Source organism: Ursus arctos, unplaced genomic scaffold, assembly GCF_023065955.2.
Source record: "Ursus arctos isolate Adak ecotype North America unplaced genomic scaffold, UrsArc2.0 scaffold_25, whole genome shotgun sequence".
Taxonomy (NCBI): domain Eukaryota; kingdom Metazoa; phylum Chordata; class Mammalia; order Carnivora; family Ursidae; genus Ursus; species Ursus arctos.
The window spans coordinates 1,829,462-1,852,378 of record NW_026622930.1 but is presented as its reverse complement, the minus strand read 5'-3'; the positions used below and the strand labels follow the sequence as shown (position 1 = coordinate 1,852,378).

At 63.3% G+C, this 22,917-nt stretch overlaps 1 protein-coding gene across 1 annotated transcript in view; it reads left to right on the top strand.

Annotated features, from left to right (window-relative positions):
* KIF26A (kinesin family member 26A) overlaps positions 1–22,917 on the top strand; it is a 41,682-nt gene that overhangs the window by 1,831 nt on the left and 16,934 nt on the right. Inside the window, exons 3-4 of the mRNA XM_026515180.4 lie at positions 11,219–11,671; positions 19,372–19,562. Coding sequence (XP_026370965.2) covers positions 11,219–11,671; positions 19,372–19,562 — 644 coding nt within the window. The remainder of the gene's footprint in view (positions 1–11,218; positions 11,672–19,371; positions 19,563–22,917) is intronic.

Sequence of the window (22,917 nt, the reverse complement as noted above, 5' to 3'; positions counted from 1 at the left end):
GACCTTCGGGGTCCCATGAGAGGGTGATTTGGGACAGACTTCCTGGGGCCCTGTCAGAGCTATCGGGCTATCTTATTACCCCATTAGGGGAAACAGACCCGAGAGAGGAGGGGCTTCAGTGACTGAGCTGGGTTTTGCCCAGCAGCGCTGGGCATGTGGCCTGCTGGTTGCAGGTGGGTGAGGGATCCTGGTGAGAGCCCCTCATGGGGGCAAGGGTGTGGCTCAGTGGTCTCCTCCTGCCCATGCTGATCAGGGAAGCCTCCTGACCACCCAGAGTGCTCACCAACCCCCTGCCCGAGCCTGTTTTGAATTTGGCAGTACCCCTCAGTGCCAGGTGGGGGCTCACCCCCTCTCCTGGCCATCCCTGCTACCCAACAGCATGCTCACCCAGCAGACCAGGGTCCCGTGCTTTGTTCCTGGTCTGCGGCCCCTCCCCCTCCATGTTTCCTCCTTTGTCAGATGGGTGTAGCCTCCTGAGGCCCTTCTGGGAGTGGGATCCAACCTGTAGGGTATGTGCCCCGGGGGAGGGAAAGCCTCACTATCCATTGTTTTTCCAGTGAGGATGGAAGCAGGTCTTGGGGGGCTCCAGGCCCTCGGGCTGAGCCACCCAAACCAGGGGACATGGGTGTTTGGGCCTGAGACCCTGGGACCTTGGTAGGTGTCCTTGTCCTGGGCAACCCAGGCTCTCCCCGGCATCCTGGCTGAATCTCAGCCTGCCACCTCTCCCGTCTGCCCCAGAACTTCCTTTGGGGAGGGCTGTGGAGGTGGGTCTAGGACACGTACATGGACCCGCCTCTGCTTTGGGTTAGGAAGGTCCCTGGGGGGACGCGTGTGTGACTGGCTTCGGGTGAGCACGGTGCACCTCTGAATTGGGCCCATGTCCAGGAGCCCTGAGCTCTGTGCTGAGGCCAGCAAGGCACTGGAGCATGGAGTTGGTGTTCCAGGATTTTCCGTAGGGGGCCCTTTCATGTTTTTCATCATGCAGAGATGAACTTCATAAGGACAGCACTTCAGACTAGGGATGGGGGGGCTTGCCGGGCTCCTGTGGCTGGGGTGGGGTTGGAGCTGGACCACAGCCTGGCTATTGGAGGCCCTCATCTGGGGGTCCCTGCTTGATCTCAGGTGTAGAGGGAGGCTTGCGAGGGTGGAGGGACAGTGGACGTGAGCCAGGCCAAGGTCACCCCATCCTGTGATGACTCTCCGCCCAGCTGGCTCCTTGTCCACACTCCTTATTGGCAGATAGCTCCATGCTCTGGGACCTTGGGCAGTTTTGTTGAGATGTGGGACCATCTTTGTACCCATTTCACAGGCAGGTAGAGCGGTGCCAGCACATGGAGGCTCGAGCACCTGAGTCCTTGCTGCTTTGCTAGGATGTGGGCTCGAGGGTCATTCCGTGCCTGCGTCTTGGTGCCCATGGGGGTTGAGTGGGGGCAGTTGGAGCCCTGCCCAGCCTTCAGGGGGCCTGCCTCTCCCTTGCTGCTGTGTCCTCTCTTCAATCTATGCCTGCCTCAGCTTCCCCACTGGGGAAGTGAGGGTGACCATGGTTCCCATTGAGGGATGTCATCTATGTGGAGTGGATAGCCCTGTGCCCTGATGCCACTGGGGGGGCACAGGGATGGAACACGCTCTGCCTGCCCAGGTCGTAGCCTGGGAGGCTGGCTGTCCCACCTGAACCAGGAAGGGCAGTGGGCCTGGGTGTGGAGGAGATACCCGGATGGGGGCCTTCAGGTCGGGCAGCCCTCACTGCTGCTGGCCGTCGCCCAGTGTACCTCCACTCTGCTCTCACTAGGTTTCCCAGGCCTTGTGTCAGGGTGACCCCTTCAGGAGCCTTCCATGGCTGAGAGCCATGGCCTCTGGACTGTCCCGCAGCCTCCCAGGGCCCTGCCCCCTGTGGGCCCTGCTACAGACACCTGTCTCCTCCCCAGACCCCCAGCGTCCCCAGGCCACCCTGCCAGTTCTCTCCTCTGAGCTCCCTGTGCCCCTCCCAGGGGACCCTGCCTCTGAGAAGTCAGCTGGGGGCTCGCAACACCTCCCTCAAAGGGACCAACTCCAGGCCTTCCTCTTCTGCCACCTGAGTGCCCCCCAGTTTGGCACCGGCCCCTCTGTCCTTCTTATTCCCCCAAGCCTGAGGCCCTGGCCTTACCTGTTCTGTGTCCTTACCCGCCACGGTGAGCTGGTCACCAGGTTCCTGCAGACCCCTTTCAGCCTCCCCTTCAATCTGGTCCCCGATGCCCGCCCACCCCCAGCTTCCACCCTCAGGGCACCCAGAGGGGACTTGCTGAACCATGGACCCGTTAGGAGGGGTGTCTGGCCAGTCCCAGCCCTGCTGTCCTGTCCTGGTCCTGTCAGATCCAGGCTCATCGGGAGCCGCACCCCTGCACATGGGGTCACCTCTGCCTGAAGGCCCCTTCCTCCCCCTCCATCCGTGGTGGTCTGTCACAGTGCTCCTTTTGTAGACCCCCAGCCCTCGTCCTGCCCATGCTGAGTGGGCATAACCACAGCCCCAGTTGCCAGCGCCCCCAGTGCTGCTGCCCGTGTGGCTGACCATGGCGGGGACACTCAGACGCGCTGACTGGCTTCACTCTGAGTTCACGGCTCTGGCTGCTCCTCCATGGTCATTGAGCCTCCCCCTCCCCTCCTGCGTGCTTGCCCTCCCCCCATCTCTGGGAGGCCACTGCTGCTGCCACCTGACAGTGTCCTTTCGCAGCCCCTTCCACACCCCTTGACCACTGTGTGGTTTCCGTGCCTCTGGGCTGCCCCAAGGGCGGGAGCTCTGTCAGGGCAGGCATGGGGTCCAGGTAACCCGGAGACATTTGTTGAATGACTAAGTGACTGGGCTTTTCCTCCCACGCCCTTCCGTGTTCACCCCCACACCTTTGGGGCTGGATTCCTGCTCTCCCCTCCCCTACCCTGGGTGACAGCCCCCATGGGGGATGGCGATCCTTACCCTCTTTGTGGCAGTGGTGGCCTGGATCCTGCTTGGGGACCCATTCCAGCCACCAGTGAGATGCGTCATGCAGAGGTGGTCCTCCTCCAGGGACCCCGTGACATTCGCCGTGTCAGTACTGGTGCCGAATTGATTAGTGCCCCTGATGGGGGAAAGGGATCAATTCTCATTTAGCTCTTGCAAATCTCTTGCTCACCCTGGCAGGGGTCTCATCGTCTGAACCCCCTGTGAGCTCCAGATGGTCCCTGACCTCTGGTGCAGCCCCCAGACGTTTGCTCACACTTCGACCAACTGGATAGCGAGTCTGAAGGCTCCCGGGAAGGGGCATGGGCTCCCGCCCAGTGCGCGCCTCGGGGTCACCTAACTAGGCTCCTGAGGCTGGTGTCCTGGGGACCCTCCTGCTTGTCTGTAGTCCAGTTTCGGGAGGGGGGGTAGTTCTGCCAGCTCAGCGTTCATCTGTCACCCCCCCACCAGGAAGACTTGAGGGCTCCCTGTGTGCTCTGTGTCCATGGCCCCAGCTCTGATCGCACTGACATGCAACAGCGGGGTCCTGGCGCTGCTGTCCCAACTGGCCTGTGGTCCTGGGAGGACAGGGCTGAGCCTGGCTGGTGTGGGACATCTGCTGCCTGTGGTGAGAGTCCCTGAACTGTTCCCCGCACTGTTTGGAGCCTGGCCGGAGCTCTCCCGGTTTTTGGGGCCACCCCGGTGCCAGGGCCATGGTGTCTGCCTTGGAGCTCTACAGGCTGGGGAACTCGGCCTCAGCAGTGTTCCCCAGCTGAGCCAGGTGTTGGCAGGCTCTGGAGGCAGCCAGGGAGGTGTGAGAGGGGCGGGAGCTCCCTGGGGCTGGTGGCTGGGCAGTCTCCCAGCTGGCAGGGGCCTGGATGACTCAGCTGGGAAGGGATCAGTCTGTAGGGCTCGGAGGCTCCCAGGCCACTCGGGGGGACCATGCCTGGGCAGGGCGAGGGAGGAGGCCACGTTAGGCCTAGCCTTGCCATCCAGCCTCCGTGAGGCCTCAGCTGGCCCCTCCCCACCCTGGGCTGGCTCCCTCCTTCTTAGAGAGACAGTGGTCTAGCCAGTGTCCCCTGGTGTCCTTTGGTTCAGTAACAGAAGGATGGGCTCCTTGCGCTTGTCTTAACTCCTGCTGGTCCGGGGTTTCAGGGAGTGAGCGTGGGCAGTGGGGGTGGGGGGTGGGATTGTGAGCCACCGCCCTCTGAGCACCAGCCACAAGCAGAGAAGCAGCTTCGGGAACTGGCTGGGGCACGGTCCCTGCCGTCGTCCCATCCCTCGTGCCTCATGGGAGGGAGTTTGCTTGAGGGGGTCGGCTGCACTCAGAGGTGGGGCCGAGCCAGGGCGTGCGTAGTGGTGAGGGGCCTTGCTGCCTCTCTGTGGAGAGGAGAGGTGCAGGGACAGGGAGGGCTGACTCCCTCGCTCCCCCTGGGTTAAAAGGGGGGCATTTTCACTTTTGGTGTCATGTTTTATGGCTGGGGGACCCCCATGGGGCTGTGTGCATGGTTCCTGGCACTCGGTGGGAGGGGCTCCCTGGTCTCATCTGGTCTGGTCTTGGTCCCCTTGGCAGCATCCCAGGCTTTGGCTCTGGGGGCTGGACCGGGGCAGGGGTGGGTGGGCTCAGCCGGGCACCTGGGGCCGACAGATTTATGGTCCCGCGTGGCCCAGGGCCAGTGGCGCTGCGTTCACCTCTGACCCTGTATGATGGATGCTGGCCCACGTCGCTGCCTGTTTTTGGGTGGAACCTGCCAGTCGCTGGCCCTGCCCCGTACCCTGCTTGGGGCAGGGCTGTAGGGTCGCCCCATCCCTAAAGGTCCCTGTCCCCCCTTCACAGCCACGGTGCAAGGCCACAGCCCAGCCCCGCAGACTTGGCCTGTCTAAAACCCAAGGGATTGTCTGGCAGCCATTGCAGTGTGGCTTGCTTGGTGGTTGCCCGTAATGTGGCCACAGGCTCTCCTGATCTCATCCCTGGGGTCCCCTCTCCTTGGCCCCGTCCCTTCTTGAATCCTCCACACTTTGAGCCCCAGCCTTGCTGCCCAGGCTTTGTGGTCTGATCCGAGTGTCTTAGGCTCAGGCTCAGGGTAGTGGGGGAGTAATGTGGTTCCCAGCGGCGTGGGTGCATGTGGAGATGGGTCCGTGTCCCCCGCGCTCCGGCTCTTATCCAGCCCGTGCGGTGGGCCAGCGGGAGGCCTGGGGGTGCCTGGCAGTGGTGTGTCCAGGTGCTGGATCCCGAGATGATGTTGGGACCCATCCTGCCTTGTGTCTGAGTTCTTCGCTGGGTAATTGGCGAGGAGGGTTGGCTGGGTTTGTGCCGTGGGATGGGCTGCCCTGTGGGGAGTGGGACCCCTTCTCTCTCAGAACGTCCCTGAGGCCTGGTGAGAAGAGGAACCTCAGGGTGGACACCCAGGGTACCTGGCCTGTGGGGCTGTGCTTCAGAAAGGGGGGCAGGGAGCTGGGCAGACGGGAGGGCTGATACCAGCAACCTGTCTGCAGGCCTCTGAGCAAAACACACTGACTCCTACCGCCCTGCCGGTGGGGGAGGGAATAGCAGGCCTGCCTAAGGGCGCTCCCCCTGGTGGCTCTGCCTCCAGTGTTTGTGTGCAGAACTGAAGTGCTGTGGACCTGGGAGGGCTCTGGAGAGGGGCATCTAGGAGGGCTTCCTGGAGGAGGCGGCGTTTGATCTCGGTTAGAATTAGATCCACAGAGATGGGTGAGGGCCCCTGGGGGGAGGGAACATTAAGAGCTCCAAGACAGGGATGGCTGGAGCATACATGGAGATTGTCCCGGGGTGCCAGGTAGAATGCAGAGGGGAAACCAGGATGGGGTCAAGGGTCAGGAGGTGTGGTGGAGGGAAGTTACACTCCAGCCCTGGAGCAGAGACTGGGGCCTGGCATGTCCTGGGAGGTCCTTTGATTCAACAGCTGCAGCCATGGGCTCTCCCGGCAGCCTCGCTGAAGGGACCACTTGCATGCAAAGGTTCCTAGCAAGAGAACGTAGGTTACCTGGGGGGCCAGCTGAGGGGTGGGGGCTCCATTCCGTATCTGTACTTGCCCTTTGCTCTTGGGGCCCCCCAGGTCAGCGTCCAGCCTCCCTGGGGTTCAGAGCCCTCCTGAGTGGCACCAGGGAGCTCTGACCATGGCCTGGCTTGCAGGGTACAGCGTGGACCCCACCCTAGTGGTGAGAATCTGCTGTGCCCGTTGCTCAGATGAGGAAAATGAGGTCCCTGGGGGCTGCAGCCGCACCCACAGAGTTGGACTGAAAGCCCTATCTGGTTGAGCTCCGGGTTCCCCCGAGGTGTGTGAAGTGCCTCCTCTCAGTGGCTATGCTCCTGGAATGTGGCCTCTCTGTCCCCTGCCCCCCTGCTGCCGAGGCCATCCTGCTGGTGTGGCCTTCAGCCGCCAGGGTCCCGGCCGCCCTTGTGTGGCATCGTGGCGTCGGGTGGAGGACAGGGGCGGCCATTGAACGGAGGGGGTCTCAATGAACTAGTGTGTGCCCTGAGCTGCCCAGCTGGCTGGTGCCTGGCACGGCGCCTTGGGGACAGGTGCCAGTCCGTGCTGGGTGGGCTGGGCTGCACCCCCTGCTCTCCCCACCCCAACCTCTGGCAGAGGAGGGGAGCCAGTGTCAGCTCTGGGGCCTTCAGAACTGCAGACCGATGGTTCTGGAGTGGTGTTCAGGGTTCTGGCAGATGGGGAAGGGTCAAGTTCAGGGCTCTCCAGGTCTTCCTGCTAGACCCAGTGGGCGTGGGTGGGCAGGGCCTCTGGCTGACCGTTGGGCCCTTGGTGAGGTGCCTGGCGTTTGGGAGGGGCTGGGGTGGCCCAGGTGTGGCTGGCTGGCATAAACTGAACCCCTGCCACCCCCCTCCGGGTCCACCAGGCTGCACGAGCCATGAGACAGCAGCACTTGGCCCGGCAGCCAGGGTCCCTTCCTGGACCTGCCGTTAGCTCCGGAAGCGGTGGCCGCACGGGGTCAGGGCCCGGGCATTTTGTGTGTGGAGGAAAGGGAGGATGAGGTAGAGGGGCTATGGCCAGCGAGGACCCCACGCTCTGTGCCGAGGAGAGCCTGTTTGTCCTCCTAGAGGCCCCGTGGACCCCCTTTCTAAAGGCAGGGTGACAGGCTCAGGGAAGGTTGTCTTGCAGTTTTGAGGTCTGGGGGTTTCTCCTGACTGGGGAGCAGAGCCCCTTCCTTACCCCCATGTTGGCCTCGGCTTGGGGATCTGGTCAGCTCCTGTCCTGCCCTGTGGGTGGGCTCGGCTGGCCCTGGGCGGGGAGAAGCCGGCCCTGGCAGGACGAAGGGGCTGCTCATCCCCGAAGAAGCGCTCTGGGCCTCCAATGCAGGAGAAAATGGAAGGGTTACTTAAAGCAACTTGGAGACCCTAGAAAGGAGATGAAAAATGGCAAGTCATTATTTTTAAGTGGGGGGGGGGTCTCCCTAAAACCCCGGCGACATGATGGCTAGGTGGTGTGCGATGCTAAATTGAATCAAATTAAGAAAAACATTTTCCAAATGCAAGTAAAATATCTGTTTAATTAGACTGTAGAGAGGAAATGAGAAGTAATATTTTGCAGTGGGGTGATCACTGCCTTTCCGAAGGAGCTGGGCTCCAGAGAGGGGGTGGGTGAGAAGGAGCGTGGCGGCTGGGGCTCTTGGGGGTCAAAATTCCTGAAAGTGGGCCGACGACCCCTCAGGGGCTTGGTCCTGTGGACCCTGGGAGCTGCCCGGAGGCTCCCTTGGCTGGGAGAGAAGGGCTGGCTGCCCCTCCCGGCCTTCCAGCCGCCCGCCCGTACTACGGTCTGGGGGCTGTTGGCTTGTGATGGGAAGGCTGAAGGCCACCGGGTCCTGGAGTGGGGAGGAGGGCGGGGCTGCCCCGCTTTTATCTCTGTGAAGGCTGCCCCGGGGGTATCAGGTGCCATGGAAGATGCCTTCCCCCCTCCTTGGAGTCCCGAGCACTGGGCCAGGGGGCTGGGGAAGGCTGTCCTGGCTAAAGCTTGCTGTTTGCCAAGCCGGTCCAGCAGACTGGGGAGGTCTTGGGTCCCTCCAGTGTGAAGTGCAGGCTTCCAGGTGACCGAGCGTGCCGTGAGTGTCCCATGCTGCTCAGTGGGCTCGCTTTTGCCTGAGCAGGGAACGTTCCCTGCCCTGCCCTCCCTGGCCCAGCCTAGTGCTGCCTGGCCCGTCAGAGGGCCTCAGGGTTGGGCAGCTCTCAGCCCCATGGGGTCTCTGTGTGGTAACCCAGGGCAGGTCTCTCTCTGTTTCCTGTGTGTGACATGAGACAAAAGTTGCAGAGATGCCCCCTGCCCCTGCCCTGCCAGGAGCCCCCTGCAGCCCTGGGGTATCAGCTGGCTCCTCTGCAAGGATGGTATTGCCCCTCACCCCCTGCTGGCTGCTAGCGCTGGGAATGGGTGGGTGGCCCCATGGTGGGCTGTGGCCCTGGGATGGGCCCAGGTGTGTCTGGGCTGGGCCTCCTGGGGGCTCGTGAAGCAGGAATTGGGTTTGGTGTGGCGCCCCCTGCCCCCACAGCCCCTCACCAGAGCAGACCTCCATGGTTCCCTCCTGGGGCTTTGATGCCCAAAGCCTGAGGCCTTGGTGGGGCTGGGGCCTCTGTGACAGCTGCCATCTGAATTCCTGATGACACAGCTGGGAAGGGGGTTTGCTCTGGCTTCCTGTCGCCTCCAGCCCCCCTGTGCCCGGCCAGCATGGTGGGAGCCTGGAGCAGGCTCAGGTCAGTTAGCACCCCCACCCCCTGCTCTGCCTTTCCTTCCTGCCTGCTCTGTGCAGGCCGTGCAGGGGGTGCCCCGGGGCTCCCCCATAGGCCTGAGGTCCCCAGGCCAGGCAGGGCGCTGGAACAATGGGCAGCTTGGCCTGGGGGGGTTGGGGGGGCTGGGTGGGGCTGGGCTGCCTTTCAAGTCAGCTAATGGCTTTAGCAGGCCGCACTTCCTTCCCCTCACACCCGTCCACCATTAGCAGCCTCCCGCTGAGTGGAAAACCAGGGTAATCAGAGCCGGGCCCTGGAAAACAGGCAGGGAGTGACAAGTGACAGAGCCAGGCCCTGTGTGAGCCCGGCCTGTGGCTGGGGGACCGTGTCTGGATTCCATCTGTGGCCCCATGTGCCAGCCCCGGGGCGGGGGGGGGGGGCTCCTGCAGGGTTTCCGGACGCCTCCGCCTACCACTGCGGGGCTCCCACGGCCCTGTGCCGAGAGTCCTGCTGCGGGGCTGCGGCGGGGAGGGGGGGGGGTGTCCGCTAATCGGGACCAGACCTGCTGGCACTTCCGAGGGCTGGGGTGCTCTGGCCCACACCGGAGCCAATGCAGGCCTTCCGGAGGGACCCACAGGTCGGGCAGCTGGTGCGACCAGCCTGGCCAGGGGCCACCCTTTTATTGGAGCTGACCTACCTGGGGTATGTGAGGACGATGGCGGTCTGTGGCTGAGGCTGAGCGGGGCTTCCAGGGAGTTCTGGCGGTCCCGTGGATGGTGGAGCAGAGCCGGCGCCCCTCTCAGCAAGGCCACACGGCCGCAGCGGGTCCCGGGCACCTGTGTGCGGGGGTCAGGCTGGCAGGGTCAGGCTTGGGGAGCCTGGCTGGGTTGAAGGACGTGCCCCTGCTCGATGGTGGCCTCAGCTTCCTCTTCTGAGTCGTGGGTGTATTTGGGGAAGCCGTAGTCCCTCCGGTGGTCAGCAGCATGGCTGGCCTGGAGTCCGGTCTTGCCCTGAGGCCAGCGAGGAGGGAGCGGCCTGGGGCCAGGGCGGGGAAAGTCTCCAGCTCGGGGGAGTCGTAGCAGGCCCCTGCTGGGGTGGGGAGAGGGCAGGTTGAGGGCCAGCCGAGTTCCCCAGCTGGCCAAAGGGAAGACATAGGCCCACATTTGGGGTTTGTTCTGTCGAGGGCACTGGGAAAGTCCTGGGTGGTCATGGCCACAGTTGGGCCGCCCTGGCCAGGCACCTGTGGCTGGGCCTTACCTCTCAGGGGAGGGGACAGGATGCAGAGGGGTTGGCCCTGGCTTAGATCCTGATCCCCGCAGGGCTGCTGCCCCCCCGGGAGGTGCCAAGGCAGAGCTGGTAGGGCCGTCAAGGGACGGGGCGTAGGACCTGGGACTATGACTCTTGATAACGTCTTTCCAGTGAGGTTCCTTCTGAGGATTGGCTCTCTCTTCCTCCTCCTCCCTCCAGAGGTGTCACCTCTTCCAGGAAGCCCTCCCTGATCTCCAGGCCCTGGGCTGACCTGGCTCCTGCCCTTAGCCCTTTCTGGGCACCACGCTCACAGTTAGGGAGACCTGTGTGTCCCCCTCATGCAGTGCACGGCAGGGGGAACGGGGCTGCAGGGGCAGCCACCAAGCACCACAGACCCTGAGGCCCAAGTCCGTGCCTACGGCGGAGCGGGGTGGGCATGGAGCTTCCAGCTTCCTTGCCAGCTGCCGCTCGTGTGTCCATCCTCGTGTGTCCACTCACCGCTCCCAGTGTCACTGCACGGCCTGACTTCCGCGGGCACGGTTAGTGCGGGGTCACAGTTTACTTTCCTGCAGATCCTGACCAGGGCTGCAGGCTTCCCAAAGGCCGGGAGAGGGTGTCCAGCCCTCCCGCCCCACCCCCGCTGGGGTCGAGCCAGGGAACCCCTCATGGCTCTGGACAGATGTTGCTTTCTCCCGGGGCCCCGGGTGCTCACTCCATGCGGCCATGCCGCAGAAGGGCTCTGGGCCGGACTGTGGGGTATCTGGCCCTGCTTCTGCTGGCCTCCCGGCTGCTGCTTCTTTTTTTTTTTTTTTAAAGATTTTATTTATTTATTTAACACAGATAGAGACAGCCAGCGAGAGAGGGAACACAAGCAGGGGGAGTGGGAGAGGAAGAAGCAGGCTCATAGTGGAGGAGCCTGATGTGGGGCTCGATCCCAGAACGCCGGGATCACGCCCTGAGCCGAAGGCAGATGCCTAACCACTGTGCCACCCAGGCGCCCCTCCCGGCTGCTTCTTGACCACCTGGCCTGGGCTGCTGGTGGCCTGGTTGTTGGGGGAGTGCTCAGACGCCTCGTCAGCCGGGAGTGGGCACGGTAATGAGGGCAGGAGGCGGCAGGTAGCTGTCAGGGGCACCGTGGGCCTCACATTAAGCGCTGATAATTATTTTCCTGCTGGGCTCATGCAGATGAAACCGTTTGGGGCTTGTTAATCAGTTATGGATTATGCGGCGGCCACAGCATGAGCTTGCCCCTCGCCGTGGAGGGTGAGGCACGAGTGGCTGGGTCCTGGTGCCCCGGCACTGACCACCTTTGTCCTTTGTTTCCCCAGGACCCTTGCCTCTCTGCTCTGCTTCTCGACAAGCTGCCGGCCCCTGGGGCCCTGCCCGCCTGCCGCCCAGAGGCCGAGCGCCGCTGTGACGTCTGTGCCACGCACCTGAACCAGCTCATGCGGGAGGCCCTGCGGTTTCTACAGGTGCCCGCCAGCCGCGAGGACCCTGACGCCTCTCACGGAGACCCTGGCCTCGTGCCCTCCGGCCCCGGCGCCGTGACCGGCCCGCGGGATGTACCAGTGCCTGCTGGCCTGTCAGGGAGGCAGCCGGGCCGAACGGGGCCGGACAAGAGGAAGGGGCTGGCCTGGCCATCTGGGCCCAGTGTCCAGGTGTCGGTGGCACCAGCTGGCTTGGGCGGAGCCCTGAGCACGGTCACCATCCAGGCCCAGCAGTGCCTGGAAGGCATGTGGAGTGTCTCGAGGGTCAACAGCTTCCTGCCTCCATCCTGCCTGGTGAGTCCCCTGGGCAGGGTGGGCTGCCGGCCTCCTGGGACCACCAGGCAGGGCAGTGGGCAGCTGGGTCAGACCTGGGTTCCCTCCTGGGGGTTCCTGTCCACATCTCAGCATGGCCCACGTTGTCTTGGCTCAGTGGCTTCCCTTGAATCAAGGGGCCACGCACACAGGGGGAGGCCCAGTCAAGTCTGCTGGCAGCGTCACAGTGGGCAGGGTCCTCCCACGTCCCCGGGGGCATCGCGTCGTACGGCACCTGTGTGTGTGGCCGGGGGTGGTGTTGGCCACTCCTGCTTCTGAGAACACGTGTGGTGCTGTGGGCTGATGGGAGGGCCTCTGGGACAGGGTCAGACCCGCCTTCTTAGGGGGAGTGGCAGAGGGAACATCCCCTTGTGAGGAGGGGTCCCCAGTGGCCCTGCCCCTCCAGGTTCTCCTGCCATGCCAGGCATCCCCCCAAGGCTGTGGCCCCGCTGACAGAGCTTGGAGTGTAGGGTGTGGCCCGCAGGTGGTGGAGGAGGTCTGTGTCCACTCCCGTGGCCTCTCAGGAGATGCTTCTTTTAGTCGGCTGCAGAATGCCCCCCGCAAAGGCTCTTCTCCTTGGGTGCCCCAGATTGTCACCCACACCAGGGAGCATGGCCTCCATGGTACCAGCTCTGGGCACCAATGGGCACTGTGGGTGCCGTGGACGTGGGCCAGGTGTCCTCAGGCAGAGCCCTAGGCCAGCGTCACCCCCATGGGTTGGGATGAAGCCAGCCTTGGAGGGCGCGGCTGAGACCAGCCGCATTCCCGCGAGCCACAGAGCCTGGCCAGTGGTGGTCTCTCCAGCGTCTACTCTGCCCCCGGTTTTCCACCGAGCAGAAAGTGTACCAGGGTGGGGGTTGGGGTGGGGGGGGTTGTTGGATTAGGGGTCTCCTGGGACACTGGAGGTAGTTGGTTTGGGTTTGGGGAGTACGTGAGGTTAACTGTGCTGGGGGCTGTCCTGGGAAGGCCTTTCCCCAGAAAGCACCTGCTGCTCTGCCTGAACCTCAGGGGATCCTCCTCCCAGGGGGTCTGCGCCCCCAGCTGTGCCCAACTAGTTAGTTAAGTACTGAGACCGGCAGCTCACAGAGGGTTCATCGGGCAGGCAAGTAGGAAGGACCTTCCAAGCAGAAGGAACCCTCCCTGTGGAGGCCCAGAGTGCAAAGCCTGAGGCTTCCCTGGAGCTGTGAAGCATCCCGACCTCCTGGGAGGTGGGAAGCATGAGGCCTTGCTGGAGGTGGGAAGCATGCGGCTTCCCTGGAGGTATGAAGTTTCTAGGCCTGTTTGGAGGTGTGAAGCATCCAGTCCTCCCTTGAGGTGTGAAGCATGAGGCCTCCCTGGAGGTGTGAAGCATGAGGCCTCCCTGGAGGTGTGATTCATCCAGACCTCCCTGGAGGTGTGAAGCATGTGGCTTCCCTGGAGGTATGAAGCTTCTAGGCCTCGTTGGAGGTGTGAAGCATGAGGCCTCCCTGAAGTTGTGAAGCATGAGGCCTTCCTGGAGGTGTGAAGCACAGAGGCCTTGTTGGAGATATGAAACATCTAGGCCTTCCTGGAGGTGTGAAGCATAAGGCCTCGCTGGAGGTGTGAAGCTTCTAGGCCTCCCTGTCGGTGTGAAGCATGAGGCCTCCCTGGAGGTGTGAAGTACAGAGGCCTTGTTGGAGGTATGAAACTTCTAGGCCTCCCTGGAGGTGTGAGGCATGAGGCCTCCCTGGAGGTGTGAAGCATAAGGCCTCGCTGGAGGTGTGAAGCATGAGGCCTCCCTGGAGGTGTGTAGCATGAAGCCTCACTGGAGATGTGAATCATCCAGGCCTCCCTGGAGGTGTGAAGCATAAGGCCTCGCTGGAGGTGTGAAGCACGAAGCCTCCCTGGAGATGTGAAGCACGAGGCCTCGCTGGAGGTGTGAAGCACGAGGCCTCGCTGGAGGTGTGAAGCACGAGGCCTCCCTGGAGATGTGAAGCACGAGGCCTCGCTGGAGGTGTGAAGCACGAGGCCTCGCTGGAGGTGTGAAGCACGAGGCCTCGCTGGAGGTGTGAAGCATGAGGCCTCGCTGGAGGTGTGAAGTATGAGGCCTCATTGGAGGTGTGAAGCATGAGGCCTCATTGGAGGTGTGAGGCATCAGGAGATAGGGCTGTGGGAGGGAGCAGGGAAGGTGGAAGAGGGATTGGGGGCCAGGGCCAGGCTGTGTTAGTGTGTGTGGATATATGGAGAAGTGCCCCTGCTGCTGCCTGCATCACCCACCCGACGGAGCCAGGGGCAGAGATCAGTGGATGACTGTGAAAGCTAGTTTTGCTTGGCCTGTTCTCCAGTCACCGCAGAGCCGGCTGCACGAGCTTGCCCAGTGAGTGTCTCTGAAATAGAGCAGTGGGTAGACCTTCCTTCCCTATGGGCTCTGTGCCCCATGGGGCTGTGGGGGTGGAGGCACAGGGAGTGTCCCCAGCTGCTGGGGCAAGGTCAAATACAATCCCAAAGCAGAACAGACCCCTGCCCTGTCCCCACCCCTGGGCTCGTTGGCCCCTCTGAGTTTAGTGAGACCATGCTAGTCAATATCTCCACCTCCAACATGGCCTTTGAAGGGATCCTGCCCTTGCCGGGAGCTGGACCCTGTGACCCATTGCTGGGGTCGGTCCTCTGGAGGGCACTCTGTCCTTGGGGATGGGGTGCATAGGGACTCAGGGAAGAACTTTGGGTTATGAACTAGCTTGTGGTTGGTGTGAAGATGTCCTCTGGATGTGATCTTGTTGCTTCTGACTCCTCCTTTATTAAGTCCTGGGGTGAGGCCAAGAGGAGGGAGGCCAGCCCCCACCATGCGTGCCTGGTGCCTCCTGGCCTGAGGCTGGGCTGCCCAGAGGAATGTGCTGGGGGCGGCACTGAGTTGAGGAGGCAGCTCAGGAGAGCTGGTTGGCTTCCTGGAGGAGGTGGCATTGAGCTGGGCCCAGAGGGAAGTGTCAGAGATGATGGACCCAGCATGAGGTGGGGACTGAGGTGTGGTGGGGACTGTGGGGGCTACTAGCAATAGCCAGGGGGCTCCTTACCTGGGGAGGGAGCTGAATGCATGTCTTGCCAGGGTCTCAAGTGCCAGGCAGAGAGGGCAGTTGGCTTTTGCGCCGAGAGTGCCCAGGAGATACAGGAGGGACGGGAGATGACAGTGGGAACGAGTGGGGTTGGCATGGCTGGCCTTGGCAGGCTTTATTCCTCCCTGGGCCCCAGGGGGGTGTCACTGGCCTCTTGCTGGGCAGCCCCGCCAGCAGCCAGCACATTGTAAAACGTGGGCATTTAAGGCTCTTTCTCTGTTTTATGTGCACACATTGATTGCGTTCGGGGTGGGGGGAATGGATTTATAATTAGACAACTGTTCTGGCGATCAATGGGGAGATTATTAGAAGCATAAATACAACTTTAGGATTCAGATGAGGTAATTTCCCCGAACCAGGGCATCGATCGCTAGAAGTGGCTCTGGAATGTTAAGCCATGGTGAGGAAATGTTTCTGGAGGACGTGCTGTGAGTGTCCACGACAGCCCATCCACGGCCCCGGGGCGCGACTCTTTCCAGCAGGCATGGATCCTGCTGGCCAGGAGGGCCCTCTGGTCTAGTGTGTGGAGAGAAGGCAGATTGTGGCAGGGATGGTCTTTGGAGGGGGAGGCGGGGGACCCCGGGCTCTGAGGGCCCGGAACATTCTGGGTGCTATGGCTGGGAGCCTGCCCCGTGGTCCTGCAGGGGATCAAGTCATGGGCCTGACCATCTGCAGAGCCAGCCATGGCTGTAATCAAAACTGAAGCCCATCTCTGTCATCTGGGAGCACAGAGCTCGGCCCTTTCTGGCTCATTCCACCTCCCCAGTGTCCAGTGATGCTTCCTGGTTGTGGGGCCCACCTGGCCGTGGGCAGTCTGGTGGATGCTTTCCTTACTGTCAGATCAAGGCAGCTCTGCCACTGTAGAGAACAGAGGTGTGCGTGGGAGCCAGGCTCTGGCCCGTTGCTACCCTGGTTGCCCTGAGATGCCGGCTGATGGCCACGGGGCCACCCCAGCTCCTCTGCCCTGGCCCGCTCTGCTGGGTCAGGCTGTGAGCTGTGGCCTGTCTCCCCATGCTGACAGATGTTCACAGGACACTTGTACCCATTTCACAGCCGGAGACCATGAGCCTGCATGGTCGGCTGGGAGGAGCATGGGCCGGGCCGCCCGGGGCGGGGGCTCAATGGTCGATGGTGCTGCTCCCAGGCCAGCAGAGTCTGTGTAAACCTTCCTGTGTCCTGCAGACACATCCTGCCCAGGGCCTGGGGCTCCTAGTCCAGCGAGAACCCAGAGCTGAGGGCTCCTGGTGGATCATGGGGGCTGGGGCAGTGGAGGCCCTGTCTGGATAGGGAGGACAGAGGGCTTCCTGGAGGAGGTGCTGCACACTTCTTCGATGTGTGGAACAGGAGGTGAGGTCATTTTGGTGGAGTCCTGGGAGCAGGTTGTGTGGCCGCAGCTTGGGAGTGTTCCTGACCCTTGTACCAGCCTGCTTTCCTCCCCTTGTCCCTGTGATCCCCGGGGGGGGGGGGGTGTCTCGGGTAGGTGCCCACCCTTCCTCAGAGATGTGGCTGGGGTGGCAGGGGGTGGAGGGTTCTGGCCTCTCTCTGACCTGGCGCCCTCCCTCTGGGCCTCAGTTTACCCACCTGTGGAATGGACATTGGACCCGAGGGGCCCCTCCTCCATGTGGTGCTACAGGGAGGCCGCTGCTGTGATGGGGGCTGGGGGGTGAGATAGGGCACTTGGAAGGTCAAGACGTCTCTAGCCTGAGGCCCGTTTGGGGCAGGTGGGTCTGGTTCTGGGCACACACCCTGTGAGCCGCCCATGCCCCGCGCTGGGTCGAGACTGTCTGCATGATTTAGTCCTGGCTGTTTCTAGCCCCCTGTCCCTTGGCTGCCCCCACCCCATGGCTTGACATGGCCCCCAGTGAGGTGTTCATCCTGAGGGGCAGGTGGACGCTGTCCTTCACATGCCCAGAGTGTTCCTGAGAAAGGTTAGTCTGGCGGTTCCCAAACTGTGCTCCACGGAACCCCGGCGCCCCCCAAGTGGTGCCGGCTGGTGTCAGGCACCTCCGCTGGGGCCCCTGGGACAGCGCGGCCTGCCTCACGCTCTCCTCTCTTCACGCTTCTCTTTCGTTGCTGCTCCGGTGCCTCCATCTCGTTTTGTTTGGCCGCCCGCCTGCCCCTCCCTTCCACCCCCTCTCTTCTGTCCTCCTGTTGTGGTTGTCCCTCCCTCTGCCCTCCCTCCCGCCCCCTCCGGCTTCTTTTGGCATGCCTGGGTTCTGCTTCTGGCAGGAATCGGCAGTGGCCATCCCGATGGCCGGAGCCGTGTCTCGGCAGCTCGTGGGACGGTGGAGCCGAGGCGCGTGCGGGACTCCTGAGACAGGTCAGTGCGGGCGGCCTGCGCCCTCGCTGGGTGGTACCAGAACATTCTGGCTGGAGGCGGACAGGCTGCATGTAACGGTGGGCTGGCCTGGGCTCTGTGGGAGTGGACGGAGGGGCCGTGCAGGGCCATGCGCGGCGGCTCTGCCCCTCTGTGATCCCCCCCACTTTGGTCCCCTGCTGTCCAGGATGCCTCACCGAGCAGAGGGACCGGGCCTGGCCCGTGCTGCTGGGCCTGTGCCCCATGACAGAGCCACCCCGGGGACTGGATGGAGCCAGGACGGGCACAGGGCGGGTGCAGGGCTGCTGCCTGCGGGACAGCACGGGCGCTTAGCCCAACCCAACTCTGCTCTGGGGGGCGCAAGTCCCAGTGGTCACCATAGAGGCGGTGGAAGGTTGGAGCTCCTCCCCACTGCACTCTGCTCAGTTGAGTCAGGGCTTTCACAGGGAGCACGTGCCTTTAGTGGTGCCAAAGGAAGTCATGTTGAGGCGAGGGAGGATTGTGGCATGTGCGTGTGAGACAGGAGCGAGAGGACAGGCAGATGTCCAGGCCGTCAGGGAGTCCTCAGGGCTGGCTGCCTGGTGTCACTCATGCATTTGCCTGGAGCTCCCGCAGCCACCTGGAGAAGGAGCAGCTTACGGTTCTTGTTGCCTAGGTCTAGGCCTGGCTGACCCTCTTTCTGGAATGTTCCCTGTGAGCTGGTGCCCCCTGTTCCAGCAGCCCCATTTCCCTCAGTCATGGGGGTCACCTCCCAGACGTGGGCTTGGTCTGTCTTGTGTCTGCATCCCTGCCTGGCTGTGTGCTCCTGGAAGACAAATTTATGGAGCACCTATGATGTGCCAGGCAGGGTGTTAGCACAAGGATGTGGAGGAGACCAGGTATGTGTGATAGGACCCCCAGGGTCTTCCTGATTCCTGACAGCTGGGGGGATGGGAAACTGTGATGCTGAGCGTGGCCCCATTACTCTGGGGGTGGGGTGCAGGAAGCACTGGACAGACTGAGGGAAGCTGAGGAGGGGTCAGCGGGCTGGGGAGGCCAGGATGGGGCACCTGGGGCAGGTGTAGGGAGTGGCCTGGAGAAGGAGAGGGCTGGCTGGGCTGGGTTCTGAGGGATGCCTAAGAGTTCCTGCCCTCTAGGCAGGAGGCGAGGCAGGTGCAGGGTGTGGTGGGTGAGGGCCTGAGCTGTTTCAGGTTCACCCTTCTCTAGTACTGACCTGTCCTTGAAGCCCTGGAGGTGGCGTGTGGCTTCCATCTAGCATAAAGTGTGGGACTCTCTGTGACTTTCCTTTGCAGACATGGTTTTACTGTGTCCCGAGAGGGGTTTGGAAGCTGGTGCTGCCCACGGGCTGGGCAGGGTGAGACCCTCCACCATGGTAGGAGTGGCGCTGCCATGAGGGGGCAGGACCTCCTTCAGAACGTTCCTCCTGGGGCGTGTGGTGGCTTGTCCTGCCACACTACCACCCCGGCCTCTGGCTGTGTCACTTGGGAGACCCTGAGGACATCGGGCCCTCCGGAATGTGACTGGGGCCGGGGGTCCTCACCCTCAGGGTCACCAGGCAGGCCCACGTCCAGTCAGCTTTAGGATCCCAGTCCTCCCGGCCAGGCCCTGGGGTTGCCTCAGGCAGCGCTGGTCCACAACACCCCGGGGCCGAGGTATGGTGCCCAGGCAGCTCGGAGGCTGGGGATGCGGGGCCCTTGGGGCAGTGGATGGGGCTGGGGGTGGCCAGGCTGAGGCAGGCTGCTTCCCTCCTCCCTGCCAGGGCCAGGTCTTGGGGTCCAGGGCCTGACAAGGGCACATAAACGTAATATACGGTGGCTGGATCTCAAATTTGCCGGCGCCGACTTAGGGATCATTCAATTACATTGGCGCTTCATTACGGGGCTGTCTCCCGTTCCAGAATTTATTTTAGCTAATTAGTTGGAAATGCCAGAGTAGTATTTCAGATGACGGGAACATCATACGTTATCATACAAGGGGCAATCAGTGCTGGTGACAAATACTGTGGCTTCTTCTCGGATCATGCCCCGGGGCGCTCCCAGGTGGATGACTTGGGGCTGAGCGGTGCGGGGATCCCGTCCATCTGTCTTGACCACGGTGCTCACAACATTCCTGGACCTCGATGTGGGAGAGGCTGGAAAGTCTGGCCCTGGGTGGGCGTCTGTGCTCCGTGGGCTGTGCTGAGCTGGCAGGGTCCCGTGAGTGTGGGGCCCCGGGGAGCATGCTGGGGCTCTGGGGCGTGCAGGTCGGCCTCCCCAGCACGTGTCTGCTCCTTACGCGGGCTCCCTCCTTCCCACCAGGCTGAAGCGGCGGTAGCTGCTGTGGCAGTGGCAGACACGGTCCGGGATGGCGCCCCCACCTTGGGCTCTGACGGCGTGTCGAAGACGTGGGGCCGTAGCGGGGCCTGCACAACGGCTCTGGTCACCCCGGCCCCGGGCACCCCGGCGGGGGGCTCCACGGGCCCGTCTGCGGCAGCCTCCTTCTTCATTAGGTACGTCCTCCGGGGCTTCTTGGCAGGACCTGAGTCTGGCTGGGGGCCACTCGGACAAGCACCGCGGGCGGGGACCTCGGCTACTGGCCCCTGTGGCCCACGGGCCTTCCCAGCAGGAATGGGGCTTTGCTGCTGCCCAGTCGGGCGGACGGGGAGTGGGGGGGGCCGCTGCCACTGGGAACCGTGTCAATAGCCGTGGGCAGTGGAGGCTTCTTGCCCCAGGGGGGAGATGCTGCCACCGACAGGGTTCGAACCGAGTCTCTGCCCCTCCTGAGCTGTGTGACTGTGGGCAAGTCACACATCCCGTCTGTGCCTCAGTTTACTCTCCTGTCAGACAACGCTTTCCTCCGAGTTGCGGCGAGGTGCAGCGAGTTAGTGTCCGTGGTGGCCCAGCCTGAGGAGGCTCAGCCCTGGATGTCCTGGGGCCTGCGCGGGGCCTGTGTGGGCTGGGGCCACGGACAGCGGGCTGCTGCAGGCTTGTCGGGTAGCGCGGGGGTGGAACGGGGCTTGAGGGAGTGTCCTGGGGTGATGGAGGACATTGGGGTGAGCTAGGGACAGTGTCCGGGAGGGCAGAATCCCTGGGGCGGGGGCGGTGGCTGCCGGCACGTTTCCCGTCGCTAGAGCCAGCCCCACTGTCAGCCAGGAGCCACGGTCCTGTCCCGGCCCGAGCTCTGGCGCGTGGATATGACTGGAGCCCCGGGTTTGGTCCCTCCATGTCCTCAGGATGCCAGGCCCCAGGTCCTGGGGATGTGGGCTGGTGTAGCCCAGGCCTGGCAGGTGCGGGGGTGGGAAGTGGTGTGGGAGCTGGGGTGTCGTCTCCGCCCGCGGCCCCTGGGGAGCCATCTGTTGTCTTCGCCCCTCCCGGCAGGGCGCTCGGGTTCTGCAGACAGGAGGCCGAGCTTTCATCCTGCGTGGAGTACTGTGGATTACAGGATATAATGGTGGTAATGAACGGTAATGGCAGGCCCAGCCGCGGGTCACTGTCCCATTAGCAGCCCTGGCGGGCACTGATAAGCCTGTCCATGAATCATGCCGCGGCTGCGGCGGGAGCCGGGCGCCTTATCGGGCACGGGCTGTGGATTTGCCTGGGGAGTGAGTGGTGGGGAGTGAGTGGTGGCGTGTGTGATGGGCGGGTGAGCAGTCTGGCTGTGGGGCAGGTGGGGGCCTGCCCCGCGGCGCAGGAGTCCCGTGCAGGGCACGAGAGGGGCAAACCAGGGCAGCAGGGAAGGTCCCTTCTGGGCTCGCCTCCGTCTCCAGGGCTGTCTGCAGTGGCCGTGCTCCGTCAGGCCTTGCTTGCGGGGGGATCTTCAGCCTTCTGGAAAGGAAAAGCGGCTGCAGGGTCCCCAGTTCGGGGGCCACACTGGCTCATTAGTAACCCCGTGGCCTGCAGAGTGGGCGCAGGCTGCCTTTTGTCTCCATTGGAGCAAGGCTGCTGCTGACCTTGGGAAGTTACCATAGAAACAAGGGCTGGGGACAGCGGGAGGCAAGTTCTCCGATGGGGCGGAGGCGGCCTGCACTGCCTGCTGCCATTACTTCCGGCCTGTTGGACGGCCCTGAATCGTAGCAGCTTCTAGAAGAGTCACTGGCCAAGCTGGGGGGGTGGGCGTCTGGTGGGGGGTGCCATCCGGAGCTTGAGCTCGCTGGGGCCGCAGGACCCCTAACAACCGGGTGGGATGGGAGTGCTCTGCAGCGTACAGCCACGCTCTTGTTTAGTGTGTGGCTGTGGTGGGGGAGGCTGTGGCTCAGAGAGAGGAGGGGCTCATCTAGGCTCCCCGAGAGATGCCGCCCCGTGAGGGCCTCAGGCGTGTGCAGGGTGTACATTCCGTGCTCCCACCTCTGCCGCTCGCCAGGCTCCTAGGGGGGCAGAGCGGAGCCCACCCCGTGCCCTGCCCCCTGGCTAGCTGGCGTGGGTGTCTGTGGAGACGGTGTTGATGCACGGTGGCATCTGAAGGGACAGAGCAGAGTGCTGTCCATGGTGTTGAGGGCCACAGAGGTGGACCTGGAGGGTTGAGTAGGAGCCTGGCATTTGCCAAGTGGAGGCAGAATGGGGTAGAGGTTGGGCGTGTGGGTTCTCCTTTGGTCCTAGAGCACTCTGTGCGGGCCGACCCTAGCCTCAGGCCTTCCCACGACCTCTCAGCTGCTCACCCCGATTTGGTTGCATGCGTGGTTGCATGGGGGCTGGGTGCCCAGGACCTCATTGACGCTGATGGGCCATAGAGCACAGGGCTGAGGCCTGGTGCAGGAGGGCTCTGCGGGGACTGCCTCTCACCTACAAGGTGGGGCAGAGGAAGCCTCACAGCCTCTGGGTGAGGTTCCCAGGGGACGCGAAAAACGCCAGCCATGGTAGTAGGGGTCAGGAATCTGGCTGCGGGGACCTGGTGTCAGCGGTCTAGGGCCCTCTTGGCAGCCCTGCACCTCTGGGCCCTCCTGTGGACAGATCTGGGGGCTCTCAGGGCCTGGGGGTGGCAGTTCCCCGTGGGCTGGATGCAGGGTGGGTGAGGCGTGGCTGGGCCCACCAGCCTCATCCCAGCCCAACTAGTTAGGAAGTCCTGGGTTGGCCACGCCCAATGCCCACACGTGTCCGAAAAGCCCTGAGACCCTGTCATAGGCAAGGGCCTCGTCGTCTGCCTGTGAAACCGCGTTCTTGTTTGGAAGGGGCACTTTTTCTTTGTAAAAAGGCAAAGTATTCCCTGAGGGGCGTTGGAAGTGCCCATCCCCCAGCCACTCACTCACTCATTCATTCATCCATTCACTCCCTGCACACCCACTCCTCTGTTTCACCGTACTCCCCTCACCCACGCGCCCGCTCCTTCTCGCACCCTTGCACCCCCTCACCCGATCTCCTGAGCACCCGCTCCCTTGAGCACCCGCTCCCCTACGCACCCGCTCCCCTACGCACCCGCTCATCTGCGCACCCCTCACTTATTCATTCGCTCACCCACTCACTCATTCATCCATCCACTCATTCATTCTCTCACCTGAGTACCCCTCACCTGCCACCCGCTCCTCCATGCACCCGCACACCTGCTCACCTGCGCGCCCCCCACCTGTGCACCCACTTACCTGTGCAGCCCCTCACCCGCTCCTTCGCTTCTTCATGCATCTCCGCACCTGCTGACCCGTGCACCCGCTGACCCCGGCACCCGCTGACCCATGCACCTGCTGACCCCGGCACCTGCTGACCCCAGCACCTGCTGACCTGTACCCCGTGCACCTGCTCACCCGTTGACCCCTGCACCTGCCGACCTGTGCACCCGCTGACCCGTGCACCCACTGACCCCGGCACCCGCTGACCCCGGGCACCCACTGACCCCGGCACCCACTGACCCGTACACCTGCTGACCCCGGCACCCGT